The following is a 21,587-nucleotide window of genomic DNA, read 5'->3' on the forward strand; positions in this document are numbered from 1 at the left end:
AACTGAGCCTCAAGCTCATCTACTTTATTCCTTATACTTCGTGCATTCATATATAATACTTTTAATTCGTTACTCCCCTCTCCTTTCATATCAATTCTCATTTTACTTGGCCATACTGTATGATCTCTTCTTGAGCTTTCTACTCCATTGATTCTGTTGTCCTTTTTAACTTTTCATATTTTCACTTTCCCTTTAACTCCATCCTTATATTTCCAGTTCATCCCCTCCCCCCCTACTTAGTTTAAACACATCCGTGTTGCAGTGGCAAACCTGTCTGCCAGAATGCTGGTCCCCCACCTATTAAGGTGCAACCGGTCCCTTTTGTACAATTCATCCCTACCCCAAAACAGATCCCAGTGGTCCAAGAATGTAAATCCTTGCTTCCTGCACCAGTTCCTCAGCCACACATTCAGATCCATGATCTCCCTGTTCCTGCCCTCTCCAACACAAGGAACTGGAAGCAAACCAGAGATAACCACCCTGGAAGTCCTGCTTTTCAGCCTTCTTCCGAATTCTCTGAAGTCCCGCTGCAGAATGTCCTTCCTCTTCTTCCCGATGTCATTTGTGCCGACATGCACTACCACTTCCAGCTGTTCACCTTCACCCTTGAGGATTCCCTGCAATCGGTCTGTGATGTCCTGGATCCTAGCACCAGGGAGGCAACACACAATCTTTAAATCTCACCTGTTGCCGCAGAAACCCCTTTCCGTACCTCTTACTATGGAGTCCCCTACTACCACGGCTCTTCCTGATGTCTGACTCCTCGGCTCTGCTTCTGCACCAATTTTCAGCTCGCAGACCTGTCCGCCTCTCAGACTGGCAGTATCTTCTGTCCTGACAGCTTCCAAGAAGGTGAACCTGTTTACGAGAGGTACATCCCCTGGGGTCTCCTGTACTTCAAGCATCCTTTCCTTCCTCATCATCGCCCCCTTTCTCTCTTCCGGTATCCTTGGTGTAACGACCTCACTGTAGGTCCTGTCCAGAAAACTCTCGTTTTCGTGGATAAACCTGAGGTCATCCAGTTCTTTCTTCAGTGCTGCAACATGCTCCTTCAGAAGCTGAATCTGGACACACTTTCCACAGCTGTAGCAGCTGGGGGCACCATCAGTGTCCATGACCTCCCACATCATGTATGTAGCACACTGAATCACCATAGTGGTCATGTCTTCACCCTCTCCAATTGTGCCTGGCATAGTCTCCTCCCTCAGCCTCCTCGCCGAAGACTCTCGAGCCAAAGACTGGCACTTTTCACACCAGGTGCTTCCCTCGACCAGGCCACTTCCCAACCAAATGTCCTGCACCAAATTAGTGGCATAGGGTCCCAAACAAGTGAAGGGAATCCTGGCAATTTTCTAAATTTAGTATTTGTTCTTTAAGATTGTCCCAAATGAACAGTTGCCCCAATTAACTGATTCCCCAATTATCACAATCCACTGTACTGCTTTCTATGTTGTGTTGAGTTATCTGTGTTGTGTTATGCACCTTAGTCCGGAGGAATGTTGTTTCATTTGGTGGTATACATAACAATAAACTGAACCCCTGTCAAGAAGGATTAAGGAAAACCCTGAGGCATTCTATAGGTATGTGAAGAACAGGAGGATGACTGGAGTGAGGGTGGGGCCAATCAGGGAATAGAAGAGGAGACATCTGCCTGGAGTTGGAGGAGGTACAGTAAGGGAGGTTGTTGTTGAACTCTTTGCTTCAGTGAGAGGGAACTTGACCTTTGTGAAGACAGCAACAACAGGCTGATCTGCTGGAACCTGTCAAAGTTAAGTAAGAAGATGTGCTGCAATGGTTGGAAACGTTAGGACAGATAAGTCCTCAGGGCCGGATGGGATAAATCCCACCTTACTATGAGAAGCGAAGGAAGAGACTGCTACACACTTAGTGCTGATATTTGCATCCTCACGGGCCATATGAGTAGTACCACATGATTGGAGGGAGGCAAATGTTGCTTATTTGTTTAAGAAAGGAGTTAACAAATTTCATGACATATGCCGGTGATATTAAGAGCCTGATTTTGATTCTGACTAGGAACGATACCCATCCTCCTTCAATCCCTCCCACTCTATCCGGCCTAAAACAAAGGACCCCCAGAACATTGAGCTGCTGGTCCTTCTCCTCCTGCAAACAAATCTCACTAATGGCTGCAATGTCATCATTCCAGGTGTTGATCCATGCCCTGAGCTCATCCCCCTATCCTCCAGTACTCCTTGCATTGAAATGTACACAGCTCAGGACGTTAGTCCCACCACGTCAGCCTCTTGATTCCGAGCTCTGTATGTAAGCTTAACAACATCTTTCTCCACAACCACTCCATTGTCTGTTCTGGCACTCAGATTCCTGTTTTTATTTAGGAATGTAAGGTGTTCCAATATTTCTACAAAATGCTGGTGGAAAACAGCAGGCCAGGCAGCATCTATAGGAAGAAATACAGTCGACGTTTCGAGCTGAGACGTCGACTGTGCTTCTTCCTATAGATGCTGCCTGGCCTGCTGCGTTCCACCAGCATTTTGTGTGTGTTGCTTGAATTTCAAGCATCTGCAGATTTCCTCGTGTTTCCAGTATTTCTAAGTGTTTTGAGTTGCAATCTTATTTTTTGTCCTTTTACTTCTGTGGTATTTAGTTGCTGACTAGAATATAATATTTTTAAAAAGGAATGGAGCATTTGATGGCTCTAAGCCTGTAGTTGGTGAGTTTAGAAGAATGAGGGGGGATCTCACCGAAACCCATCAAATACTGAAATGCCTTCTTAGTGTGGAAGTGGAGAAGATGTTTCCAATCATGGGAGAGTCTAGGACTCGAGGGCATTGCAACAGAATACATGTAGGCCTCCGTTAGTCTCGATAGACCATGGATTTGGGCCTTGGGAAGTTTCCAGGGCGCAAGCCTGGGCAAGGGTATTTTTTATGTGAGACCGGCAGTTGCCCAAGCTGCAAGTCTCCCCTCTCCACACCACCGATGTTGTCCAAGGGAAGGGCATTAGGACCCATACAGCTTGGTACCGGTGTTGTCGCAGTGTGTGCTTAAGTGCCTTGCTCAAGGACACACGCAGCCTCAGCCAAGGCTCGAACTAGCGACCTTCAGATCACTAGACAAACACCTTAACCACTTGGCTACGCGCCAACACCACAGAATACAAGGATGTCTCTTTAGAACAGAGGTGAGGAGGAATTTCCTTAGCCAGAGGGTGGCGAATCTGTGGAATTCACGACCATAGAGTCATTGAGTGCATTTAAAGCAGAGGTTTATAGGTTCTTGATTAGTCAGGACATTGATAGTTAAAGAGCCAAGGCAGCAGAATGAAGTTAAGAGGGAAAATAAATCGGCCATGATGGAATTGCAGAATAGGGTCGATGGGCCAAGTAGCTTATTTCAACTCCTAAGTGGTATGCCTGATGGAAAATGCAGACCCAGAAATTCTATTTTCCGCCGAGAAGTCTCTCCTTAGTGAGAGGGATGAAAAGGAATTGATTTCTCCTTGTCTGAGAAATATTAAATTAATTGTAGAACAGCATTGGGCCCAGTTTCTGAAGCGACTTTAATTAGAGCATAATTTTTAATGAGGTACTGTAAATCATTTGTAATTACATTTTAATTTATTTTTAAAACTGGACATGGTTTCTCACGCTGCCTAGGTTCCAATTCCTTGCTTCCGGTCTGACCTGTGTGTGTGCAAGATATCAGTGGAATGCTGTTTGCAATTTAAAGGTTAATTAATGCTAACTGGAGTGCGCGTGTGTTTGGACTGGTCAGTAATGAGGAACGCGGCAGATAAATTAATGCCTTGTTAACTCCACCATTTTCTCTCTTTATCTTATTGTGCATGCTCTCAGGGTTGACCCCGTTCCGTATGACACTCCGAAACCAGCAGGCCACACACGGTTCGTCTGTGTCTCAGACACTCACTCGCGAACAGACGGCATTCAGATGCCGTATGGGGATATTCTGCTCCACACCGGCGATTTCACAGAGCTGGGACTCCCCACGGAGGTTAAGAAGTTCAACGATTGGTTAGGTAAGAGACTTCTCTTTATTGCTCTCTGTGACCCTAATTAACCTCTGTTGTATAAATGCCATTCACAATTTTGATAATTAAATCAAAGCGTCAGTAACTGCAGATTGCTACAATGGAGGCAGTGGATTCTAATTAACAGTACTTTCCACCTTTTCTCTTCTTAGTGCCTTCAACTAATCCCATTTGAACCCACAAATTCCTTCTTTTAAAATGATTGTGACCACCACCAAACCTCAAGAGGGGATAAATTAACTTAACTTTACTCACCCCTTCACTGATCTGTTCCCATAACTTATGAGTCTCATCTTCTCGATTTCTTTTCCTTATTTTTTTTTTGTATTTTGTCATTGTCTTTGGCACATCTTGTGTGCATTTTATTCATCTGTTCTGTTATGTTTCCTGTGAGTGTCCGCACATAGCATAGGTGACACTTTGATAAATTTAGGGTCTGATTGTAGGGAGTGATGGGAGAGGTACTGGAGAACAGACAAAATGGAAGAGGGGGTAAGGGTTTTTCTGCAAAGCTCAAGTGGATCAGTGTGCTTCTGAAAAAAAATCATTATGCACTCTCTCTGTCCTAAGCAACTGACAATGAAAGGAGGATGAAATGTTTTCATTGTTACATTGTTCAAGTTGGATGTTGTCAGATTGGGATGGTGAAAGTACAAAGTATATTTATCATTAAAGTACGTATAAGTCACCTGAGATCCATATTCTTGAGGGCATTCACAGTAGGAACAAAAAGCACAACTGAATCAATGAAAAGCTACACATAAGATGGACTAAGAAAAGAAGAGAAATTGTGCAAATACGAAAAAAAATAATAATAAATAATATTGAGAACATCAGTTGTGGAATCTTTGAAGGCTTGTAGAATCATGTCAGAGTTGGGGTGAGTGAAGTTATCCACCCCGCTTCAAGAGCCTGGTGATTGAAGGATAGTAATTGTTCCTGATCCTGGTGGTGTGGGACCTAACGGGCTCCCTTGCTGATTGTCCTCTCGTTTGATATGAAGTAGTTGCCTCCTTCAATGCGAAAAGTTTTCTTCGACTTGCTCGGCCGTTGGTGAACTGGGTAAAGCGCTTGTAACCAGGGTTAAAGTTGCCAGCCGTGAGAAGAACAAGGACCTTCCTACCTCTGCGGTTGAAATCCGAAAAGCTGCAGGTGTGATGGAAAGCTAGAGAGTGGGAAATACTCGGCATGTCGGGTAATGTCTGTGAGAAAAGAAACATCTGAAGGTTGACACGCTCAAAATGCTGAAGGAACTCTGCAGGCCAGGCAGCATCTGTGGAGGGAAATAAACAGTCAGTGTTTCAGGATGAAACCCTTCATCTGGACTGGAAAGGAAGGGGAAAGAAGCCAGAAGAAAGTGATAGAGAGATGGAGAGGAGGACAAGCTGACTGGAAATGGGTGAGACTAGAAACCCTCTGACTTCTGCCCCCTTCCTTGCAGGTCCTGATCAACATTTTCAGCCTGTAATGTTGGCTGTATAGTCTCCTCTATAGATGCTGTCTGACCTGCTGAGTTCCTCCGGTATCTTGTGTGTGTTTCAGATTTCAACACCTGCAGAATCTCATGTGTTAAGGTTTCAGGCTGAAGTTCTGATGATCTGCTAGGCAATCCACGAGTAACTGAGTAACACCAGTGATGGAGCTGTTGGCTGAGAGGGGATGCTGAGGGTATGTCTGGAGGAGGTTGAGATAGGAAGAGAGGAGTGGAGTCTAAAGTATCGTAAGGGTAGAGAGGGAAGAAAAGATCATTAATCCAAAATGCAAACTCTTCCTGTCTCCTCAGATGCTGTCTGACGTGCTGAGTAGTTTCACTTTTTTGCTATTCTGTTTAAAAACAATGCATTGTGGAAAATTTCCAGCATACATGGGTTGATAAGGTGGTTAAGAAAGCATATGGTATGCTTGCCTTTATTAGTTGCGGCATTAAGTGCAAAAGTCAGGAAGTTATGTTGCAGCTTTATAAAGCTCTGGTTCAGCTGCATCTGGCATATTGCAACAGTTCTGGTAAGCCTGTAATAGGAAGGATGCTGAGGCTTCAGACTGAGTGCAGAACCCATTTACCAGGATGCTGCCTGGAATAGAGGGCATGTTCGTTAAGGAGAGGTTGGACAAACTTGTGTTGTCTTCTCAGGAGTGGTGGAGGCTGAGGAGAGATCTGATAGAGGTTTATAAGATTCAGTGGCACAGATGAGTAGACAGACAGTATCTTTATCCCAGGATTGAAATGACTAATACCAGAGGGCATGTATTTAAGAACGAGAGAGGATAAAATGCGAGGGGCAAATTTTTCACACAGAGTGGTGGCTGCCTAGGGTGGTGGTAGGAACAGATATATTAGAGACTTTTAAGAGACGTTTAGACTGGTACATGAATGGGAGGAAAATGGAAGGACATGGATGTTATGAAGGCAGAAGAGATTAGTTGGCCATTTGATTATTAATTTAATTGGTTCATTGTGGACTGAAGAGCCTGTTCCTGTGCTGTACTGTTTAATGCTCTATAACATGAGGTTATTTCAGCCGTGTTATCTATGCTGGTGGTGAAAGACCAGTCCAGCCAATTTGTACTTTTTAAGCACCAGATCTTTTATAAAGTAAGAACACGTCTGCATTGAACACGGATATTGCTATTTATCGCAAAGCAAACGACTGGAGGAACCCAGCAGCTCAGACAGCATCTGTGGAGGGAAATGATCAGCTGACGTTTTGTATTTTCATCGTACAAGTGGTCCATTCTAGAGTGTGATAACAGCGGAATAGGAGCTGGCCTTGAGCCTGGTGGTATATATTCTCAAACTTTTGTATCTTCCGCCCAATGGGATGGAAGGGAAGAAAGAATGATGGGTGGTCCTTAATGGCTGCTTTTCAGAGGCAGTGTAAAATAAAGACCGAGTCCACAGCTACATCCATAACTCTCTCCAGTTTCTCGTGGTCCTGAGCTGTTACAATAGAGTAAGTAGGCAGAGACTTCTTACCTGGGTGGAAACAGCATTATCTTAATCTGTTTGGAGGAAAGTATAGGGTAGAGGATGTCAGAGGTTCCTATTTTAACAGAGTGTGCTGAGTGTATGGAACAGTCGAGGAGGACGGGATTTGGAGGGGAAATAAATCAGCCATGGAACAATGAGGGTAAATACAATCGAGTTGTTTGAGGCTCTTCGATAGGCACATGAATATACAGTGAATGGATATGGACCAGAGGAGTTAGTTTAATTAGGCATGAAATTACCAGTTCAATGGTTCAATTTGATATCAGAGATTGTATATAGTATACAACCTGAAATCCTTACTCTTTGCAGACATCCACGAAACAGAAGAAAAAACCCCAAAGAATGACAGAAAATGTTAGGAGCCCAATGCTACCCCTCCCTTCCATATGTAAGCAGCAGCAAAAACATCAATCCTCCCCTCCGCCCAACTTGCTCCAGCAGAAACATCAACCCCCCACCACCCAGCATGCAAGCAATAGCAAAGCCTCCAAAAAGACCATGATCTAGTCCATCAAAAATTACTGTCCATCCCAGAACTTCGACATCCCAGACATACTTTCTCACCGAGGGAGAGAGTGAAGACCACTCCTTTATCTGTTGAGAGGGAGACCAGCAGCTCGCTATTTTGATATTACAATCTGCAGCATCGCTTATTTGAGTTCCTCCAACCCAAGGGTCTTCTTTTGACAGCAGTGTACACTGCTGTCTTGACGTTTCAATCCCCCACAATGCTTCAGTCGTTGACACCGGTGAGGAATTGGGTCATTCACAGGGCCACACCGTAAAGGTTCACATCTTCCTGGCCACATCTGGAGATAACAAAACATCTGGCAGCTTGGCGAGTTCCAAGGGTGAGAACCCAGTGCCATGAAGAGCTGCAGTTTGAGGGCAGCGGCAGATCATGGACTTCAGCAGGGCCCCAGCCTCCTTGAAAAGGGAAAAAGATACATTAAAATAGAAGAAATTAAGCTATTTCACTGTTTAGTTAGCAAGCAGGCTTTTTCACTGAGGTTGGGTGAGACTAGAATGAGAGGTTATAGGTGAAAGGTGAAATGTTCAAGGGGAATTTCTTCACTCAGAAGGTGGTGAGAGTGTGGAACGAGCTGGCAGTGGAAATGGTGGATGCAGGTTTGATTACAACTTTTAAGAGAGGTACATGGATGGGAGGGTATGGAGGGCTATAGTCCAGGTTCAGGTTGATGCGACTAGGCAGAATAATAGTTTGGCATGGACTAGATGGTCCAAAAGGCCTATATCTGTGTTGTAGTGTTCGATTACTCTATAATTAGTTCAGCACAACATTGTAAGCTAAAAGGCCTGTTTGTGTGCTGTTTGCTGTTCTAAGGAGATGACTTTTGATTCTTGTGAGATTTGGAGAACTGATTTAATTTCTCTCTCTCATTGGACATCCCTCTCAGCTAGGAGTCCGTCTCGTATACCCTTGTTCCCTACCTTCTAATGGGAGTTTTTTCTGTCCTAGCTGACGAGATCAAAATTCAAATACTGTGGATTCTAGTTAATTGGGTCACCAGTTAATCAAGGCAGGTGATTACTTGGGACAACTCTTAAAGATCAAAAACTACTTGAGAAAATAGCCAGGATTCCCCTTGTTTATTTGGGACACTGTGCAACTCAGTTAGGGCAGGAGACTCTGGCTGAGCATTTTCTAGCCAGTGTCAGTCGCGTGCACTAGTGTGACCGTTAGACACTACTGCGTGCTTAGAGTAAATAGTTTTTAAATAGCGTCAGTTGTGTTTGCTTGTGTTATGTTATCCATTTGGGATGCCGCCTCAAAAAGCAGTGATTTATGATCATTCTGATTTACTCTGAATTTCAAAAATTTCAGACCCTTGCCAAGATGTTGCAAAAAAGATTTGACACTGCCCAAAAAATAAACTTACCCTACTGGACCAAATTAAGTGCTTATTTGTGGTTGGATTTCAACAGTGTTTCATGCAAGAAGACTATGAAGGCAGTCCATTATCTGCACTAGGTGCCTGCGTTGATGTGGTTCATTTACAGTCAATCAAAAGAACACAGCAGTGTTCACTAAGTGAATTCCTCTGCTGATTACTATTAGGAACGTATGCACAGCTTTGTAATACTGCAGTCGTATTGACAGTGTTCTAATTTGTTCTGTATTTCACATTTATATGCATATAGTTACTCAGCTAAATGGTAGTTTGTCTTTTTCATACCTTTAACTATTTCCATGAAACTTGGGCAAATTTGGCAGTCACTTAATTGGTCAAAATGCACTGGTCCCAATCAACCGGAATCAACTGTACTTAAAGGCGAGGCCATGTGACCATCCACCGAGAGGTGCACCCTGGAAGAGCTGGCAACCTTGTCTTCCCCTTGATTGTTAGGGTGTGAGGAAACTTTCAGCGGGAGAAGTTCACGCTGACCAAGCTGCTAGAGCCAAGCCTCAGAAATTCTGGTAACTCTCCAAATCTGCACCTTGGAAGGGCTGTGTGTGTAGTCCATGGGTGCAGCTTGTTCTCAGAGGACTGAGTATAAATCTTCTAGTAACAGCATCTCACAGAATGACTACGAGACAAAGGAGCAGAATTAGTCTATTTGGCTTATAGAGTTGTTCCACCATTCAATCATGGGTGATTTCTTTTCCTTCTCAACCCCATTCTTCTGCTTTCTCCCTGTAACCTTCGCCTCCCTTGCTCATCAAAAACCTATCAAACTCCACTTTAAGTATGTCCATTAACTTGGCCTCCACAGCTGTCTCTGGCAGTGAATTCCACAGAGGCACCACCTAAAGAAATCCCTCCTCACTCTGTTCCAAAGGGATATCCTTGTAATCTGAGGCTGTGCCCCCTGCTCCTAGACTCTGCCACTGTAGGAAACATCCTCTCCACATTCACTCTATCTAGATCTTTCAATATTTAGTCGGTTTCAATGAGATCTGCTTTGTTCTTCTAAACTCCACTGAGGAAAGTCCCAGAGTCATTAAATGCTCCTCATTTTGCTAACTGTCATTCCTGGGATAATTCTTGTAAATCTTCTTTCCAATGCCAGGACATTCTTTCTTAGACATTGGGTCCAAAACTGCTCACAAAATCCAGTGCTTTGGCTTCCACAGCAGCCTGTGGTCAACTGTACCTGGCGGGAGTTGGTCAAGCTTTTCACTATTAGTGTTAGAAAGGAGCCAGGATTTTTAAGCCTTGTAGAGTCTGATTTTCAGATCGCAGCCTGTGGTGTGAGGGTAGCAGAGATTGGAATGCTAATCATGTGGCACCATTGCTTAAGGATAGCCAGCTGGTGGTGTAGTGGCATCTGGATGAGACTTTGAGGCAAATGGTCGGGGTTCGAATCCGGCTGGCTTCTTGCATGCTTTCCATTCGGGCTGGGTTGAGGGTTGAGCATCGAGCTAGCACTTAGTCTCGTAAAGAACAGACAAATGCTAAGGAACGGCAAGGTTTCCACCCAATGTGCTACAAGGCGTGGAGAAGAGCAGTCATTGTTTAAGGGGAGTACGTGTTGGGGGAAGAGATCCAGGCAGATGGTATAAACCATTCAGAAACACACAGCTTAATCAAGGTGAATTCGCCAATCAACTGTCATGCAGTAGCCATTTATATACAACCTTTAATATTGTAGAATTTCACCAAGGCACTCCACAGGAGTTTATCAAACAATATTTGACACAAGACCCATAGAGAGAGAGGTTTTGGACAGTTGATTAAAAATTTGATCAAAGTAATACGTGGCAGGAAATTTCTTTAAAAAGCTGATAGAGGTAGAGAGATTGAAGGAAGGAACTCTTGACAGCTGTAATCGGTATATTATTGTCACACATACCAGCGAAGAACATTGCGTGCCATCCATACAGATCATTTTGTCCCATCACTGAGGCAGAACAAGGTATAGTAGCCATGTATATAGAATCAAAAAAAGAATGAACAGTAGTGTCACGGTCACAGAGAAAGTGCAGTGCAGGCAGATAATAAGGTGTGAGTTCCTGACGTGGTAGACTGTGAGATCAAGAGTCCATCTTATCGTATGAAGTCCATTCAATAGTCTTATAACAGTGAGACAGAAGCTGTCGTTGACCCTGGTAGAAAGTGCCTTCAGGCTTTTGTACCTTCTGGCCGATTGGAGGGAGGAGAAGAGAGAATGGCCAGCGTGTGTAGAGACTTTGATTCTATTGGCTAATTTACTGAGCCAGTGAGAAGTGTAGATGCAGTCCAGAAAGGAAAGGATATTAAAGTTTAAAGCAAAGTTTATTATCAGAGTACATATATGTCACCATTTACATCCCTGAGATTCATTTGCTTGCAGGCATACTCAGCAAATCTATAGAATAATAACTAATACAGGATCAATGAAAGATCAACCAGAGTGCAGAAGACAACAAACTGTGCAAATGCAAATATAAATAATGAGAACATGAGATAAAGAGTCCTTAAAGTGAGATCATTGGTTGTGGGAACATTTCTATGATGGGCAAGTGAGTGTAGTTATCCTCTTTTAGTCAAGAGCCTGATGGGTGAAATTTTAGATGTCATGCTGAATCTCTGCAGATTCCTGAGGAGGTAGAGGCACTGCCATGCTTCCTTCACAATTGCACTTGCACGCCAACAAACTTAGAGATGTCAAAGTTTGAATAAATCTATTATCAAAGTACGTATATATCACCATGTAAAACCCCGAGATTCATTTTCTTGAAGCCATTCACAGTAAATATAAGGAGATACAATAGAAACAATGAAAAACTACACAGAAACAAAGATGGTCAAAAAACCAATGTACAAAAGAAGACCAACTGCAATATAATAATAAAAAATAATATTAAGAACTTGAGTTGTAAAGTCCTTGAACGCAAGTCCGTGGGTTGTGGAATCAGTTCAGAGTTGAGTTGAGTGAAGTTATCCATGCTGGTTCAGAAGTCTGATGGTTGAAAGTTATTAACTGTTCCTGATCCTGGAGCTGTGGGATGTGAAGCTTCTCCCCCTTCCCGATGGTAGCAATGAGAAGAGAGAGAGACCTGGATGATGGGTTTCCTTGATGTTGTTGTTTTTTCTTGTGGCTTTGCTCCTTGTAATAGTGCTCAATAGTAGGGAGGGCTTTACCTGTGATTAACTGGGCTGAATCCACCACTCTTTGTCAGCTTCTCTAATGGTGGGCATTGTTGTTTCCATACCAGGCCGTGATGAACCAGACAGGGTACTCAACACTCCTTTGTAAGTTTGTACAAAGCCAGTTTCTCACTGCATATCTTGGTTTTGTATACTCACTCTGTGACAGGTTTTAGAAGCTGCAATTAAAACATTATTTGATTAAACTCTGCTGAGCTTAGAAAATGGAATCACGTATTGGCACATTTAAAAGTAATGTTCGATTCCACTCAGATTCAGTCTGAACAATCTACCTTGAGAGCAGAAAATGTAATTTATTTGTAATAATTCTATTTTGCCCGCTTGCTGCTCGATATATAGTAAACGGATTTTAGCCTTCCATCTCTTTTTGATTAGTGAAAAAGTGCCTCATAAATTGATCTGTGTTACTCACAAGGGATACTCCAGAGTGTCAGGAACCCAGCAATGGCTCTGTTTATTAAATTATAAAGGATTATGCCATTGGTGCATGGTTTCAGGCAAGTCCTACACCTCACAAAAAGAAGTTAAGTCTGTAACTTCTTTATTAAGGGAACATATTGAGGCTTTTTTAATGGTGTTTCTCTGTAACAGTTATTACCCCGAACCATCAGATTCTTGAACCAGAGGGAATAACTTCACTCATCCCAACACTGAACTGACTCATTAATCTATAATCACTCAAGGACTCTCCAACTCATCTTCTCAATATTTATTATTATTTATTTTATTTTGTATTTGCACAGTTTGTCATCTTTTGCACATTTGTTTGTCCATCTTTGTTGTGTGTGTTTTTTTTAAATTGATTCAATTGTGTTTCCTTGTATCGACTGTGAATGCTTGCAAGAAAATAAATCTCAGTGTAGTATATGGTAACGTGTACTTTGATAATAAATTTACTTTGCATGCACTTTGTTTGACTGGGTATTTTTAACCCCTTCATGTACAGGAAGAACAAAAATCAAGATTGTTTAATATCATTTCCAGCATGCACGTGTAAAGGAGAACTGAACAACTGTTACTCCCGATCTGATGCAGAACACAAAAAATACAAGAGAAAGAACACAATAATAAAAACACGATATAAATATAAAAGATGTCTCGTACATTGTATGAGCATCAAGTGATGTTAGGCGCAGGAGTGTCTGTATGCAAGGTGACTCTGACAGGAGAAGATAATAGTGGTGGGTGGGGTTGTGGGTGTGTCTGCTGATTTTTGACCCTTCTGCAGTAACAAGAAATAAAATTATTTGAAGCAGTAATCAAGAAAAGTTGATTCTGAGCTACTTTGTCTTTCAGTTCAATTGTGGCTGAAATGAATCAAGATTGTTTAATGTAATTTCCAATGCACGTGTGTAAAGGAGGACAAAATAGATTTACTCCAACCCTGGTGCAGCACAAAAACACAATAAGAAACCCAATAGTAATAAACTACACAATAAATACATAAGATGGCTTACCGGCAGAGATTTGGTATTATGTCTATAAAGTGACACTAGGCACAGGAGTGTCTGTACGTAAGGTGACTGACAGGAAATGATGAAGCAGTAGTGTTTGGGGGTGTGGAGGGGTGGGTTAGTGGATGGAGGTGTTGATCAGCTTTACAGCTTGGGGCAAGTAACTGTTTTCGCGTCTGCTCTTGGTGTAGATGCTATATAGCCTCTTCCCTAATGGGAGTGGGACAAAAAGTCCACGAGCAGGGTGGATGGGATCCTTCATGATATTGCTGGCCTTTTTCTGACACCTTTCTTTGTATATCTTCTTGATGGCGGGTAGGCTGGTGCCAGTGATGCCAAGCTATCTACCTGCTTAGCAATTCTAACCTCACTTCGTGCAAACGCACTGCTCTCCACACTCTCTGTGCTAATCCTAACCTCTCCAACAAACCTGCAGATAAGGGAGGTGCTGTCGTAGTCTCTACCTTGCTTGAGGCTCGGCAACAACAACTCAGACACCTCCTCTTACTTGTCTCTTGAATAGAACCCCACTAAGGAGCACCATGCCATTGTCTCCCACACCATCACTGGCATTATTAGCTCTGGGAGTCTCCCATCCACTGCCACCAACCTCATGGTTCCCTTACCTTGCACCACCTGTTTCTACCTGCTACCAAAGGTCCATAAACCTGACTGTCCAGATAGACCCGTTGTTTCTGCTTGTTCTTGCCCCACTGAACTTGTATCTGCATACCTCAACTCTGTTTAATCTCCCCAGTGCATTCCCTTCCTACCTATATCCGTGACAATTCTCACACTCTTGACCTTTTCAATGACTTCAAGTTCCCTGGCCCTGATTGTCTTATTTTCACTGTGGAGGTCCAGTCCTTGTACAGACTCATCCTCTATCAGGAAGGCCTCAAAGCTCCCCATTTCTTTCTGGACACCAGACCCAACCAGTTCCCCTCCACCACCGCTCTCCTCCATCTGCCAGAACTGGTCCTCACCCTCGATAATTTCTCCTTTGGCTCCTCCCACTTCTTTCAAACAAAAGGTGTAGGCATGGGCACTCGCATGGTTCCCAGCTGTCCCTGACTGTTTGTCGGCTACATGGAACAGTTTATGTTCCAAGGCTACACCGGTATCAATCCCCAACTTTTCCTATGCTACATCGATGACTGTTTCCTACACCCATGCTGAACTAGTTGACTCCATCAACTTTGTTTCCGGCTTCCAACCTGCCCTCAAATTTACCTGGTCCATTTCTAACACCACCCTTCCACTTTCTCAATCTCCCTGTTTCTATCTCTGGAGACAATTTATCTCCTGATATCTTTTATAAACCCACTGATTCTCACAGCTACCTGGACTATACCTCTTCCCACCTTGTCACTTGTGAAAATGCCATCCCCTTCTCTCAATTCCAACATCTCCACCGCATCCACTCACAGGATGAGGCTTTTCATTCCAGAACTAATGAGATGTCCTCCTTCAAAGAAAGGGGCGTTCTGCACCGTCAACGTTGTCCTCAACCGCATCTCTTCTATTTCATGCAGGTCTGCTCTCAACCCTTCCTCTCGCCACCCCATGAGGTATAGGGTTCCGCTTGTCCTCACCTACCACCCCACCAGCCTCCGTGTCCAGCACATGATTCCCCGTAACTTCTGCCATCTCCAGTGGGATCCTACCACCAAGCACATCTTTCCCTCCCCACCCACCTTCCGCTTTCTGCAGGGATCGGTCCCTAGGCGACTCCCTTGTCCACTCATCCCTCCCCACTGATCTCCATCCTGGTACTTACCTTTGCGAGTTGAACAAGTGTCAAACCTGTCCTACGTCACCTCCCTCATTACCATTCAGGGCTCCAAATAGTCCTTACAGGTGAGGCGACACTTCACCTATGAGTCAGTTAGGGTCATCTACTGTATCCGGTGCTCCCGGTGTGGCATCCTGTATATTGGTGAGACCCATTGTAGATTGGGTGACTGCTTCACTGAACACCCACTGGGTGGGCTCCACCTGAAAAAGCAGGATCTCCCGGTGGCCACTCCAATTCTACTTTCTGTTCCCATTCCGACATGCCAGGCCGTGGTTGCCTTTACTGCCACGATGACGCCATACTCAGGTTGGAGGAGTAGTAATTTGTATTCTATCCGGATAGCCTCCAGCATAATGGCATGAACATCGATTTCGCGAACTTCCAGTAATTGCACCCCCTCCCCTTCACCATTCCCCATTCCCATTTCCCTCTCTACCTTGTCTACTTCCCTGCCCATCGCCTCCCTCTGCTCCTCCCCCTTCCCTTTCTTCCAGGGCTTTTTGCTCTCTTATATGAGATTTCCCCCTTCTCCAGCTTTTTATCTCTTTCATCAACTGTCTTCCCAGCTCTGTACTTCACCGCTCCTCCTCTCCCAGTTTCTCCTGTCACCTACCACCTTGTACTACTTCCTCACCTTCCCCGTCTTCTTACTCTTGACTTCTCATCTTTTTCCCTCATTCCTGAAGAAGGGTCTCAGCCCAAAACGTTGACTGTTTACTCTTTTCCATAGATACTGCCCGGCCTTCTGAGGTCCTGCAGCATTTTTTATTTGTTGCTTTGATTTCCAGTGTCTGCAGATTTTCTCGTGTTAGCAAGTCCATCTACCTGCTTTGGTATTAAAGCTCTGGCTAAAGAAGATATAGCTTAAGAAGATTCAAAATTACTTTTGGGATCCCACACTCCCCCTCCCCAGTTTTAGCAGGGCAGAGACTTTATGTGAGAAAGCCCTTTCTGATATCACTCCTGAACAGTGTGAATTTAATTTTAGACAGAATGGCTTGTGCTTAGTCTTATTAATTTGTTAGCACAGTTAACAGATCACTCATTAATCATCAACTTCAAGGAAATGAATCCTGTATAACCTGACCTTATGTTAACTGCTTTTGCCACAGTCAAGTTCAAATTCAATTGTCATTCAACCATATATGAATACCCATGAATACAGCCAAATGAAACAGCATTACTCCAGGGTCAAGGTTCAAAACACGGTACCAACAGTTATACACAGCACAAAGCCCATGTATAGCACATATAAGGTAGCAATGAAATATAGTTACACACAAAACAGATTTTAAAAATTGTTCAATATTGTTGGGTGAGTCTTTATAGTGTTGTCTGTGATGCCAGTGGTGTGTGGTGCCTTGAACCCATGTAAGGTACTAGCAACTAATCAGTAATTTATCTAACTTAAAAATAACTTGTGACCTTTGGTGTGACAGTCCTCTTTTGAGATAATGGCCAACATTCCGTTACCTTTTTTAATTTAAAAAAATAATTATTAACAAATTCATTTTGCCAATAGCTCGAGGGTGGTGAATCTATGGGATTAATTACCACAGTCAGCTGTAGGTCTATTACCAAGTCATTGGGTCTATTTAAAGTGGAGGTTGATAGGTTCTCGATCAGTAAGGTTATGGGGTGAAGGCAGGAGAATGGGATTGAGAAAAATAATAAATCAGCCATGATCGAATGGTGGAGCAGACCCAATGGACCAAATGGCTGAATTCTGTTCCTATGTCAAGTGCTCTTCTGGCATGTCAGGTGTAATAGTTTGTTCATACTAACATGGGCCAAAGATGGTGGACTACTGAATAGTACACAGTACGCACAGCATTTTACAGTACCAGTGTTTGAGGTACTGTTTGTAAGGAGTTTGTATGGACGTGCATCAACGATGTCATCCCCATAAGTCGGTCAGGGTCTTCCTGAACCAGAAACTCTGGATCAGTAGTTCCGTGCGAGCAGCACTTACCACACGACATCGAGCTTACATCGCTGGAGATCAACTAGAGCTCCAGAAAAGCAGCTATGATCTGCGCAAAGCTATCAAGGCTGTGAAACAACAATATAGAAAGAAGATTGAGTCAAGATTCACAACGAATAGCACACGTGACTTGTGGCGAGGGCTACATACCATCACAGACTTCAAAGCCAAGCATAATGGTGCTGCTAACCTCGTAGCCTCTCTCCCAGATGAGCTCAATCTTGGTTCGATGTCATTAACTCTGAGCCTCCGAGGAAAGTCACCGCTACAACCTGCAACCTGGTCATCTCCGAGGCTGAGGTACGCAGATGTTTCCAACGAGTGGACAGTCGCAAAGCTGCGGGACCGGACGGCATCTCAGGGCGAGTACTCAGGATGTGTGCAGCACAAATGGCAGATGCACTTACTGATATTTTTAATTTCTCCCTCTCCCAGTGTAGAGTACCCTCCTGCTTCAAATTATCCATCGTTGTCCCTGTACCAGAAAAGACCAAGGTAACATGCCTGAACAACTGGTGTCATGTTGCACTCACCTCAATAATAAGCAAATGCTTTGAGAGGCTGGTCTAGGATTACATCTGCAGCTTACATCCACACCGGAACCCCTACAATTCGCTTACTGACACAACCGATGACGCAACAACCACAGCTCTACATACCACTCTTGCACATCTGGAGAAGAAGGATGCTTATGTGAGAATGCTGTTCTTGGACTACAGTTCATCATTCAACACCGTAGTTCCATCCAGGCTCAACAGGATGCTCAGAGACCTCCGCCTTGACGCTGTCTTGTGCAGCTGGATCCTGGACTTCCTGTCAGATCGCCAAAAGTGGGCTCGCTCACCTCCAACCCTCTGACTCTCAATACAAGAGCCCCTCAGGGGTGCATACTGAGTTCCCTCCTTTACTCACTGTATACCCATGACTGTATCACCACCCACAGCTCCAATCTGCTAAAGTTTGCCGGCAACACTACATTGATTGGCCTTATCTCAAACAATAATGAGGTGGCCTACAGGGAAGATGTCATCTCTCTGACACAGTGGTGTCAAGAAAACAACCTCTCTCTCAATGGCGCATAAACAAAGGAACTGGTTGTGGATTACGGGAGGAATGGAGATGGGCTAACCCCTATTGACATCAATGGATCTGGGGTCGAGAGGGTAAACAGCTTCAAGTTCCTTGGCATCCATATCATCGAGGACCTCACGTGATCTGTACACACCAGCTGTATGGTGGACAGTTGAGGAAGTTTGGTATGGGCCCCCAAATCCTAAGAACTTTCTACTGGGGCACAAATGAGAGCATCCTGACTGGCTGCATCACTGCCTGGTACGGGAACTGTACTTCCCTCAATCGCAGGACTCTGCAGAGAGTGGTGCGGACAGCCCAGCGCATCTGTAGTTGTGAACTTCCCATGATTCAGGACATTTACAAAGACAGGTGTGTAAAAAGGGCCCGTAGGCTCATTGGGACCCAAGCCATCTGAGCAACAATCTATTCCACCTGCTACCATCTGGGAAGTAGTACCGAAGCATAAAAGCCAGGGCCAACAGGCTCCGGGACAGCTTCTTCCACCAGGCCATCAGACTGAACTCTATATTACATTGACTGTTCTATTTATTCTAAATTACTATGATTGCACATTGCACATTTAGATGGAGATGTAACGTAAAGATTTTTACTCATGTATATGAAGAATGTAAGAAATAAAGTCAATTCAATTCATATGTTCCTCTTGTGACCACATGGGTTTCCTCCCACAGTCCAAGCACGTACTAGTTGGTAGGTTAATTGGTCATTGTAAATTGTCCCATGATTAGGCAAGCGTTAAATACTGGGCAGTGTGGCTCGAAGGGCTGGAAGGGCCTATTTCTCAGAACCTACCCAGATCTGGGGGAGCATCTCTGGCACAAAGCATTGTCTGGATTCTCTGTCCACAGATGCTGTTTAATAGCACAGTTCTTCCACCATTTCTGTTTTTGTTTCAGGTTCCAGCAACTGTAGGTAGTTGCCTCTCTGTAGATAGATACTGAACAATATTGAATGATTTAAAATTTTGTTTCTGTGTGTGATAGTTGCCTCTCTGGCTGGAGACCTGTGACTAGTGATCAGTGCTTGGTTCACTGTGGTTTGTCATCTATATCAACAATCCAGCTGATAGCGTGGTTAACCGGATCAGCAGATTTTCTGATTCAAAGAATGGGCATGTAGTGGACAGTAGGGAAGGCTATCAAAGCTTGCAGCAGGATCTGGACCTCCTGGGATTTATTGCAGGTGTTGCACTTTAGATGGACAAACCAGGGCAGGACTTGTACAGTGAACGGTAGGTCACAGTAGAACAGAGGGATCTGGGAATACAGCTCCATAACTCCTTGAGTTGTGAAAAGAGCTTTTGGCATAGTTTTCATTAATCAATGCAATGCTGATGTTGCGTAATACATTGTAGAGGCCTAATTTGGAGTATTGTGCCCAGGTCTAGTCAGCTGCCGATGAGAAAGATTGTAATAAAATGGAAAGAGGAACAGGGAAGTTTACAAGGATGTTGCTAGGACTTGAGAACCTGAATGATAGGGAAAGGTTGAATAGTTCAGGATTTTATTCCTTACAATGTAGAATCCTGAGGGGAGATTTGATAGAGATGTATAAAATTGAGGGATATAGATAGCATACAAAATTTTGAGGGAGAGAGCTAAGGGAAATGCAAACAGGCTTTTTCTGCTGAGACTAGAATTAGAGGTCATAGGTTAAGGGGAACATGGAGAGGGGAACTTCTTCACTCAGAGGGTGGTGAGAGTGTGGAACGGGCTGCCAGTGGATGTGGTGGATGCAGGTTCAACCTTAGTAGAAATTTGGATCAGTACCTGGATGGGAAGCGTATGGAGAGCTATGTTCCAGATGTGTGATGATGGGACCAGGCAGAATAGTAGCTCAGCATGGGCTAGATGGGCTAGATGGGCCAAGGGGCCAGTTTCGATGCTGTGGTATTTTGATTTGCTTTCTACAATGGAATAAACTTGGTTTATTTTTTGAAGGCTAAAAGATTTAGGATCATATGCCAGATTGCAATGATTAGATATTTGATTTCCAAGAGTTACAGTGATTGGATGGAAAATGGACGCTATGATGAACCATTAGTTTTCTCACACAAAAAGGAAATGTATGTTTGAGTGACCTATCTTTCCTATTACTTGTGTTCGTAAAAACTTAAGTAAATATTTAACTTTACCCGCGAAGACACACACTCAATGATGTTGGAACAACTTCTTCCCCTCTGCCATCAGATTTCTGACTGGACAGTGAACACGGCCTCACTATTCCTCTTTTGCACTATTGAATGCTTGTGTAATTTTTGTCTTGCACTGTACTGCTGCTACAGGACAATTTCAAGATTTACGTCAGTGATAATAAACCTGATTCGAATTCTTTTCCTTTGCTCTCCCCAGTCCTCCGTCATCAGATTTCTGAATGGCTCATGAACACGATCTTACTATTCTTCTCTTGCTTTGCACCACGCACTGCTTGTTTATTTTTTATAGATTTCTTATTGTAATTTGTAATTTCTTATGTACTGCACTATACAACAAATTACACAAAATTCGTCAGTGATAATAAACCTGATCTAAACATGAGATTCTGTAGATGCTGGAAATCCAGAGTCACACACACACAAAACACACAAAATGCTGGTGGAACACAGCAGGCCAGGCAGCATCAATAGGGAGAAGCACTATCAACGTTTCGGGCCGAGACCCTTCGTCAGGACTAACTGAAAGGAAAGATAGTAAGAGATTTGAAAGTAGGAGGGGGATACACTATCCATGGCCTCCTCTACTGAAAGAAGATGAAGCCACACTCAGGTTGGAGGAACAACACCTTGTAACCGGCTGGGTAGCCTCCAACCTGATGGCATGAACATTGACTCCTCTAACTTCCGTTAATGCCCCTCCTCCCCTTCTTACCCCATACCTGACATATTTAGTTGTTTGTTTTTTTCTCTCTCTCTGCCCATCACTCTGCCTGCTCTCCATCTCCCTCTGGTGCTCCCCTCCCCCTTTCTTTCTCCCAAGGCCTCCCGTCCCATGATCCCTTCCCTTCTCCAGCTCTGTATCACTTTCGCCAATCACCTTTCCAGCTCTTAGCTTTACCCCACCCCCTCCGGTCTTCTCCTATCATTTCGCATTTCCCCCTCCCCCTCCTACTTTCAAATCTCTTACT

At 43.8% G+C, this 21,587-nt stretch overlaps 1 protein-coding gene across 3 annotated transcripts in view; it reads left to right on the plus strand.

The window, feature by feature from the left end:
- The window catches only part of mpped2a (metallophosphoesterase domain containing 2a), a 201,270-nt gene that overhangs the window by 61,061 nt on the left and 118,622 nt on the right, over positions 1 to 21,587 (plus strand). For all 3 annotated transcript variants that reach the window (XM_073049866.1, XM_073049869.1, XM_073049868.1), the window contains exon 3: positions 3,837 to 4,018. In XM_073049866.1, coding sequence (XP_072905967.1) covers positions 3,837 to 4,018 — 182 coding nt within the window. The remainder of the gene's footprint in view (positions 1 to 3,836; positions 4,019 to 21,587) is intronic.

The sequence above is a fragment of the Hemitrygon akajei genome, chromosome 6 (genome assembly GCF_048418815.1).
Source record: "Hemitrygon akajei chromosome 6, sHemAka1.3, whole genome shotgun sequence".
Classification (NCBI taxonomy): Eukaryota; Metazoa; Chordata; class Chondrichthyes; order Myliobatiformes; family Dasyatidae; genus Hemitrygon; species Hemitrygon akajei.